The sequence below is a fragment of the Prionailurus viverrinus genome, chromosome E2, assembly GCF_022837055.1.
Source record: "Prionailurus viverrinus isolate Anna chromosome E2, UM_Priviv_1.0, whole genome shotgun sequence".
NCBI classification, from domain to species: Eukaryota; Metazoa; Chordata; class Mammalia; order Carnivora; family Felidae; genus Prionailurus; species Prionailurus viverrinus.
The window spans coordinates 714,794-724,916 of NC_062575.1; the positions used below are offsets into that span (position 1 = coordinate 714,794).

The window sequence follows — 10,123 nt, forward strand, 5'->3', positions numbered from 1 at the left end:
TATGATCATACAATGTATAGTCTTTTGTGTCTGAGTTCTTTCACTGAGGATAATGTTTTTAAGGTTTATCTATGTTGTTGAAGCATTCATTTATCAGTACCGCATTCCTTCTTATGGCTGAAGAATGTTCCATTGTGGGAGTTTCCATATTTTGTTTAGCCATTCTTCAGTTGATGGACATTTTATTTGAGTTTCGACTTTTGTTTATTATGAATAGAGCTGCTATGAACTTGCAATTCACATACAAGATTATGTTTGGATATATGTTTGCATTTGTCTTGAGTAGATAGGTAGGAGTAGATTTCTGGGTAACATAACTCTCTGTTTAACTTTTGGAGGAGCTGTCAGACTGTTATCCTAAGCAGCTGCACCATTTTAATTCCCACCAACTGGAAACTGGGTTCCAGTTTCTCCACATCCTCACAACACATGTTATTGTCCGTTTTTTATATTGGCAACACTTGTGAGTATGAAGTGGCATCTCACTGTGGTTTTGATTAGAATTTCCCTAATGACAATGATGTCGATCATCTTTTCATGTGCTTGTTGGCCGTCTGGATGTCTTCTTTGGAGAAATGTCTATTCAGATCCTTTGCCTGTTTTTAAAAATTAAATATTTATTTTTGAGAAAGAGAGGGAGAGTGAGGGGCAGAGAGAGAGAGAGAGAGAGAGAGAGAGAGAGAGAGAGAGAGAGATTGATTGATTTATTCCAAAGCAGGCTCTCAGCTGTCAGAGCAAAGCCTGACATAGGTCTTGAACTCACGAACCATGAGATTATGACCAGAATTGAAGTTGGACGCTTAACCAACCGAGCCACCCAGGTGCCCCTATCTTTTGCCTATTTTTAAAATTTGGATTGTTTTGGTTTTGAGTTGTAAGAGTTTAATATCTTCTGTATACAAATCATTTATTAGATGTATGCTTTGTAAGTATTCTCTCCCATTTGGTGGGTTGTCATTTCACTTTCTTAAGGGTGAATAACTCTTATTTCAATAAAGGAAGCATCTATTATAGATTAAATGGATGTTCCCTTTACTCCTTAAGGCCTATTTTCCATATTCCCAGAACAGTCATGATCACAGCTTTGGTAAGTATCTTGCCAGGGCATTTTAATATTTTTACTTCCAGAATTTTTGTATGTCTAAAAAATTTCCCCAAGTGGTATCATGGTGTATATGTCTGACTTAGTTCTTTTAAATACACACATTCATCCTTCCCCTACAGACCTCTAGGAAGGTGCTTTCCATCTTGTCTTCACAGGACATCCAAGGCCACCCAGGCCCCAGTGTGCTCAGAGGGTCTAGTATGGGAAACATGCAGTATGGTGGCAAGGCAGCCTCAGGGGGCCTGTTCCTGTAGGTGAAGAACTCATAATGACCAGGAGTGACATCTGGGACATGGCCTTCTTGAGCAGCTAGCTCCTCCACATCACTGTTGAATGCTGTGGATGTAGCAGGTTTCTAGGGTCTTGGTCTTGGCTTTAAAGTAAACTATTCTGATGTTTTATTATTAGGTGTGATATTTACCTTGATTCCTTATATCCTTAATTGTTAAGAATTTTCATCAGGAATTGGAGTTTTCCTTAAAGTACTTTCAGAATTGGGGCGCCTGGGTGGCTCAGTCGGTTGAGTGGCCGACCTTGGCTCAGGTCATGATCTCGCGGTCCGTGAGGGCTGTGAGTTCGAGCCCCGCGTCGGGCTCTGTGCTGACAGCTCAGAGCCTGGAGCCTGTTTCGGATTCTGTGTCTCCCTCTCTCTGACCCTCCCCTGTTCATGCTCTGTCTCTCTCTGTCTCAAAAATAAATAAATGTTAAAAAAAATTTTTTTTTTTAAAAATAAAGTACTTTCAGAATTTATTAATATAGGTTAAAGGGGTCTACTTTTTTTTTTTTTTTTAAGTAGGTTTTATGCCCAGTGTGGAGCCCAATGCAGGGACTGAACCCATGACCCCAAGATCAAGACCTGAGCTGAGATTGAGTCAGTCGCTTAACCAGCTGAGCCACTCAGGAACACCAAAGGGGTCTACCACTTTAATTGAGAGCATTTTGATCATGAATCTGAGTGAGATTTCCACAAATTACTTTCTTAATTTATTGAGATAGGGTGTAGAGGACTTCTACTTTTATCTGAAAATATGGGGAATTGTATCAATTGACATTCTAATGTATCCCAGTCCTTGCATTCCTAGGATAAATCCAAGTTGCCATTTTGGTAACTTTCTACCGTTTCTTAGTTAAATCCCCTTCTCATGACTGATAATGCTTATATGTGCTTTTTTTTTTTAATGTATATTTATTTTTGAGAGAGAGAGCGCGAGCAGGAGAGGGGCAGAGAGAGAGGGAGACATAGAATCTGAAGGAGGCTCCAGGCTCTGAGCTGTTAGCACAGAGCCCAACACAGAACTCGAACTCACAAACCACAAGATCGTGACCTGAGTCAAAGTCGGACGCTCAACCGACTGAGCAACCCAGGCGCCCCTTGTGTGACTTTTTTTTTTATGATCACTCTCACCAAAGTGTGTCTGTTTTGTCAGGCTTTTGAAATAACAGACTGGCGGCATTTCAAATAAGAACATAGGGCTCGAGCTCACAAACCGCAAGATCATGACCTGAGCTAAAGTTGGACACTTAACCAACTAAACCACCCAGGTGCCCCACTAACTTTTTTTTTTTTTTAAGTTTATTTATTTTGAGAGAGGGAGAGAGAGAAAATCCCAAGCAGGCTCTGTGCTGTCAGCCTGATGCAGGACTTGATCCCACAAACTGTGAGACCATGACCTGAGCCAAAACCAAGAGTGGGACGCTAAACCAACTGAGCTGTGCAGGCACCCCACAAAGCCAACACTTTCTGAGGAACTGTTAGCTGCATCCTCATTTGCCACATGTTTTGAGATACACCAGTTCCATTGTTTAGTTTGGTGCTAGGTGTTTCCTAATTTGTTGAGATTTCTCTTTAATCTGTGAATTACTGAGAAATAGGTTTTCATTTTTCAAAAAAAAATAGAGGTTTGTTTTACTTACTGTTTTCCTTTCTTTTTTTAAGTTTCTTACTTATTTTGAGAGAGAGAGAGAGAAAGAAAGAAAACATGAGTGGGGGAGGGGCAGAGAGAGAGGGAGAGACAGAGAATCCCAAGCAGGCTCTGCTCTGTCAGCACAGAGCCTGATGCTGTCCTGGAACCCATGAACTGTGAGATCATGACCTGAGCCAAAATCAGGAGTTGGATGTTTAACCCACTGAGCCACGCAGCCACTCCACTTACTGTTTTTCTTATGTTTGGTTTTCTTTCTGCTACTCATTTTTAACATGACCACATTTGTAGTCAAGAGGCTATGGTCCGTGTCATACTGTGGTGTGGCTTTGGTTGAACTTGTTCTTTGGCCTGGTATTGTCAGTGTTAGCAAATGTTCCACTTGCACCTGGAAAGCATTTGTTAGGCTCTAATTATTGACTCATGGCTCTTCATCCAGTTGTTATTGCTGCATTTTATATGATACTGGTGCATATAATATGGTCATTGCTAGATTTGATTTATATATTTTTTGAAGTTTATTTATTTTGAGAGCGCATAAGTATGAGCGGAGAAGGGGCAGAGAGAGAGAGAGAGAGAGAGATGGGGGGAGAATCCCAAACAGGCTCTGTGCTGTCAGCCTGGAGCCTAACCTGGGGCTTGAACCCATGAACCATGAGTTCATGACCTGAGTCAAAATCAAGAGTTGGATGCTTAATTGAATGAGCCACCCAGGAGCCCCTGGATTTGATTTAAATCCATGTTCATCATTTCCTTTTCTTTGCATTTCTTCCTTCTGGGTTTTGTTTTGGTTTTGTTTGTTTGTTTGTTTTTGTTTTTTTGTGAGTTTTTTTGGTGAAGAAAACAACTTTTTCTAATTCTTCTGGCTAATGTCCTTGGAGATAAATTTTTTTTGTTTTTCTGAAGCTCTCTTTGTCTTCCCCTTACTTTTTTTTTTTTTTAATGTTTATTTATTTTTGAGAAAGAGAAAGAGCATGAGTTGGGGAGGAGCAGAGAGAGAGAAGCAGGCTCCAGAACCTGACATGGGGTGCAAACTCATGGACTGTGACCTGAGCCGAAGTCATACGCTTAACTGACTGAGCCACCCAGATGCCCCTTCTCACCCTCACTCTTGATTAATAGTGTATCTGAGAGGTTTTCCCCCTCAGCACTTTTTTTTTTTTTCCAGAGCAGAAAAAGATCGTTTTATGAAAGCACAGGGACAGGGTCCGTGGGTGGAAAGAGCTGCCTCTCCCTCAGCACTTTTGAAGTAGGCTTCCATTACTTTAAGGTTTCTATTTTTCTCTCAAGTGGTCTGTCACGATACTTTTTACTCCTTCACCAGTGTTCTCTCTTCTTTCTGCTGGTCTTTAAGACTATCTTCTTAGGTATAGATTGCTCTCTATTTATGCTTGAGACTCCATGTTTTTTGAGTCTGAGATGCCTACAAGTGGAATTGCTGGGTAGTGGAATATGCCCATTTTATATTTGGATGGTTGCTGCATATGGTTTTTATTCTCACAGCTTGTTTTATTTTTACTCATATGAAAAGTGCATATTTTGTGGGGTTTTTTTTTTAATTTTTTTTTTAGAGAGAGTGAACATGTGAATGAGGACGGGGCAGAGAGAGAAGGAGAGAGACTTTTTTTTTAGGAGAGAGACATTCTTAAACAGTCTCCTTGCTGAGTCCCACAACCCTGAGATCATGACCTGAGCCGAAATCAAGAGTCAGATGTGTAACTGAGTCATTCAGGCACCCCTACATATTTTGTGTTCTTAAAGTTGCAATTTATAATTGTCTCAGTGATGGTGAGAATGAGCAGATACTCCTGTGTTCAGGATATTTGAATTTTCTCTCCATGAAGTGCCTTTTTGTATCTCCTTCCCCCCTTTTTTATTCTGTTCTGTTCTGTAAGAATTCTTTATAGATCTTGGGCATTATTCCTTTGCCTCTTTTGTATTTTATAATATTGTTTCTCCATTTGCCACTTGTGTTTTGACTCTTACTGTGTTTTTGTTGGTGTGGAAATTTAAAACGTTGATACCACATTTGTTCATCTTTATCTGTATGGTTTTTGCTTTTTTTTTTTTAAGTTTATTTATTTATGACGGTGGGGGGGGGGGCGCCATAAAGAGAGAGGGAGGGAGAACGAATATGAGCTGAGGAGGGGCAGAGAGAGAGGGAGAGAGAGAAGCCCAAGCAGGCTGTCAGGGCACAGAGCCCAACACAGGGTTTGGACTCATGAACTGTACAATCATGACCTGAGCAGAAATTGAGTTAGATGCTTCACTGACTGAGCCACCCAGGTGCCCCGGTTTTTTGCTTGTTGATCATGAAGGTGTCCTACATGATTTAAACTCTGATATTACGTTGGGATCTTTCTCCATTTAGAATATTTAAAAAAATATTTCTTTCTGAGGTAAGGATCTTATTTCATTTTGCTTACAAAAAATGAGGAGTCATTTGTCTTGATATCATGCAAAGGGTTGGGAGGGTGGTTAGAGGACAATCAGTAATGGTGGAGACACTGGTAGCCACTTACAGAATGGCATCCATTTCCCATGTCAGAGCTAGACTCAGACATGACCTAGCTCTCACAATAACGGTGAGGGGTGGTCATTCACAGCTCCAGGACTTTCAGAACTTCCAGGTCATGGAGTGAAAGCAGAACTCGACCACAAAGCCGGGATGAAAACTGCTCATTCAGCACTGTCATAAGCACATTGTGAAGTTGGGGCTTTGAAAATGTGTCCTGATTGTTGATATGGGTAGTGGGAGGTAGAATAAGCACACAGTAGCCAAGGTGGTGTTCCAGTGAGCAGTGGCACCTGGCCTCTCATCTCCCACATCTCACTTTCATTCTTTTGGTAATATTTATCTCCATTACCCTTCTTCCTGCTTCTTCTCTAGGAAGATGAAATGCTGTATGGCTCTTTTAACCTGTTCTTGCCTCCATCCCTAAAGTCTCACTTTACCTTCCCCTTATACAGATATTAATTTGAAAAAGTAAAAATACATAGCACAGAATGTAAATTGGTACAACCACTGTGGAAAACAGTGGGGAGCTTCCTCGAAAAAATTAAAAATAAAAATACCATATTATCTAGTAATTCCACTCCTGGGTATTTACCCCCAAAAAGAAAATAAAACACTAATTCAAAAAGATATATGCCCCCTGTTTATTGCAGCATTATTTACAATAGCCAAGATATGGAAGCAACCCAAGTGTCTATCAATAGATGAATGGATAAAGATTGTGCTATGTACATATTACTCATACTTGTGAATATTACTCAGTCATAAAAAGTGAGATTTTGCCATTTGCAACAACACGGATGGATCTAGAGGCTATTATGCTACGTGAAATAAGTCAAGCAGAGAAAGACATACCATATGATTTCATTTATATGGGGAATCAAAAAAACCCAAATGAACAAACATATAAAAAGTAGAATCAAACTAAGATCAGACTGATGGTTGCCAGAAGGGAGGGATGTGGGGATGGGCAAAATGGTGAAGGGGAGTGTGAGGTATAGACTTTTAGTTACAGAGTGAACAAGTCATGGGATTAAAGGTACAGTATAGGGAATATAGTCAATAGTATTGTAATGGTGTTATATGGTAACAGATGGTAGCCACTTGTACTGAGCATAGCATAACCTTTAGACTTGTCAAGTCACTGTGTTGTACATCTGAAACCAATGTAACATAGTGTGTCATCTTTATTTCAATAAAAAAATAAGCCGGGCAAAATTAATAACAAAATAAAAATATGGATTCACATACCTGGCCTGTCATCATTTTTTATTCCCTTTCAGATATAACTTTATGTACTTAAGTCTTTTTCATTCTTTACTTTTCAGCCTGGGAAATGAGATTGAAAATGACACCTCAGAATATTCCTGAGGAAGAACTATCCTGTGACGTGGAAATGGAAGGATTTGCAAGAGAGGGTTCCCATCTTTCCATTCTAGGTAATAATCGGGACTGTAAGAACTGGGAGGGACATTTGAGGCAGTCAGCTTTAACTCAGGAGAAACCAGGGACTCAGGAAATAATTTGTGAATATTCTGGACTTGGGGAGAGTTTGAGTGCAAGTTCAGACCTTCTGCCATCTAAGAGAGTTCCTACAAATGGTTTTCATATACGTGACTCAGATGTTAAAAGTTTGGATTGCGACCCAGCTTTACACAGTTGTGCAAAAAATTATGTAGCTAAGAGAACTAGTGACAGTGATGCTTGTGGAAGAGCCTTCGACCATCCTGGCGAGGTTTTTCAACTTGGAAGAGATCAAACAAGAGAGAAACCCTATAAATACCCTGAAAGTGTTAAATCTTTCAATCATTTTACTCCTCTTGGTGAACCAAAAGTACTGAAAAAGGGGAAGAAACTGTATGAAGGTAAGGATTTGGGGGACATCTTTACCCTGAGTTCATCTCTTAATGAAAACAGGAGGAGTCACCTTGGAGAGAAACTGTATAAATGCAGTGAATGTGGCAAATGCTTCAAACGGAACTCTTCTCTTGTTTTGCATCACCGAACTCACACTGGAGAGAAACCTTATACCTGTACTGAATGTGGAAAATCATTCTCCAAAAACTACAACCTAATTGTGCATCAAAGAATCCATACAGGAGAGAAGCCCTATAAATGCAATAAATGTGGGAAAGCCTTCAGTGATGGGTCAGCTCTCACACAACACCAGAGAATTCACACTGGGGAAAAACCTTATGAATGTCTAGAATGTGGGAAAACCTTCAACCGAAATTCATCACTGATTTTGCATCAAAGAACTCATACAGGGGAAAAACCATATAGATGTAATGAGTGTGGGAAACCTTTCACCGACATCTCCCACCTCACCGTGCATCTCAGAATCCACACTGGGGAGAAGCCCTATGAATGTAGCAAATGCGGAAAGGCTTTCCGGGATGGCTCATACCTTACCCAGCATGAGAGGACTCACACTGGAGAGAAGCCCTTTGAATGTGTGGAGTGCGGGAAGTCCTTCAACCGAAACTCTCACCTCATTGTGCATCAAAAAATTCACTCTGGGGAGAAACCCTATGAATGTAAAGAATGTGGGAAAACTTTCATTGAGAGTGCTTACCTCATCAGGCACCAGAGGATTCATACTGGTGAGAAGCCCTATGGCTGTAACCAGTGTCAGAAACTTTTCAGGAACATTGCTGGCCTCATCCGGCACCAGAGGACTCATACTGGTGAGAAGCCCTACGAGTGTAATCAGTGTGGTAAAGCTTTCAGAGACAGTTCCTGTCTGACCAAGCACCAGAGAATTCACACAAAGGAGACCCCATACCAGTGTCCTGAATGTGGAAAGTCCTTCAAGCAGAACTCTCACTTGGCGGTACATCAGAGACTCCACAGCAGGGAGGGTCCCAGCCAGTGTCCTCAGTGTGGGAAAACGTTCAGAAGGAGCTCGTCCCTCATCCGACATCAAAGAAAACACTCTGGAGAGCAGCCCATGGAAACATAATGATTGTGGGCCACATTCATCTACTGACTGGCTCTCAAGAAGCTGTGTGAAGGAGGAATGTCTTCAGAGGTGACTTTTCCCTGTCAGACAATAATGTTTTAAGCTATTCAGTGAACTGATGAATGTAAGGCATTCCTTAGCCATACTATTAAATCTATACATTGAGGAACTCCTGGAGAAAACACAGGGTAGTAGTAAATGCAGAAGAGGCTTCAGGAATGATGCAGCTAGTACCAAACATAATAGCACACACACTGGAATAAAATCTGTGGATGTCAAGAAGGTACTCTGAAGATGCATCAGAGGGCTTAAGAAAGAACCTATGGATGTGTTCAGTGTGTAATCAGTATGTGGAATACTTTAATGAGGAACATCTGCCTCGTACATGAGCAAACTTTTATTAGGATCAAGTGTAATTAGTGGCAGGAGCTCTTACCGTCTACTCTGTATCAACAAAGACATCCTGGTGATAGACCCCATACAACACTCCACCCCACAGCAACCAGAGAATCGCAGTTAGATTTTGCTGTTTGTATGTATTTCTATGTTACAGCCCTGTCAGATGTTCAGGATTTATTTCAGAAGGGGCAAGTAGGTGAGGACGTTGCTTGTGAATGAACAATGAAATTCTCCCTTTTAATACTGGAGCAGGCTTGTACTAAGATGGAAAGGGTTGCTGCTGAGAAATGTGATGCGTTGCTTTAGTTGTGGAAATAAAAATAGAACGAGTTCTTACATTTCTGTTATCACTCCCCATTGTTCATCTAGTACACTACTAATTTGTTCCATGCAGTCATGCCGAACCATGATTATAAAGGTTTTGTTACCATGTTGAAAATGCTTATGATATGGAAGGCAACAACAACAATAAAAAAAGCATAAAATAGAAGGCTTGCTGTTACTACAGCCATGTAAAGATATGTGCACATACGGATGTAGATTGGAAATTTGTCATAGAGAAATAAACATGGCTTTCTTAGGGGCCTCCATTCATGTCTGATTTTTTCTATATTGTAAAATATACATTGTTGCTATAATATTTTGATAAGGAATAAAAAGAGAAAGCCAAAAGGCAAATTTTGGGTTTCTTTGGACTTTTTTTTTTTTTTTTTTTTTTAATGAAAAGGGGCTAGTTCAGCGTCACAGGGCAGCTATAAGTATGGATGAAAGGCATCCAGGAAGAAGTTTCTCTCAAGTCAGGGCATCCCATGACCCAAGGCATAAGAATAATTTCCTTTTTTGGAGACCTGGAGGTGAGGAGAGAATAGGGCTGAGAAAATAGGGAGTGGGAGGCTGTTGAGAGGTCTAGGATGATCTGGGAACATCCCTCCTGAGGAAATACAGTGCTGGCCAGGGGAGAGCTGCCCAGGCTGGTTGGCAGGTCTGCAGAGCCCTGGGGGTGGCTCCCCTTGAGAGTCACTGAATGAAGGTTGTGAGATAATAAGTTTATGTTGTTTTAAGCTGCTGAGTTTAGGGTAATCTGTTACGGAAACAATAGAAAACTAACACACATTATAGAAAATACTTGCCTGCCCTTTCCCTCTCTTCCTTGAGCTCCTTTCTGATACTCCAGCAGGGCCATTGCCAATTTACACCACTCTTTCTTATAAGTTAGGAAA

At 40.8% G+C, this 10,123-nt stretch overlaps 1 protein-coding gene across 1 annotated transcript; it reads left to right on the plus strand.

The window, feature by feature from the left end:
• The first annotated feature begins 1,975 nt into the window (after positions 1-1,975).
• Positions 1,976-9,581, plus strand: ZNF329 (zinc finger protein 329). Its single transcript, XM_047834291.1, has 2 exons — positions 1,976-2,060; positions 6,871-9,581. The coding sequence occupies exons 1-2, from the start codon at positions 2,051-2,053 to the stop codon at positions 8,502-8,504; spliced, it is 1,644 nt and encodes a 547-aa protein (XP_047690247.1). The 5' UTR covers positions 1,976-2,050; the 3' UTR covers positions 8,505-9,581.
• The last annotated feature ends 542 nt before the right edge of the window (positions 9,582-10,123 follow it).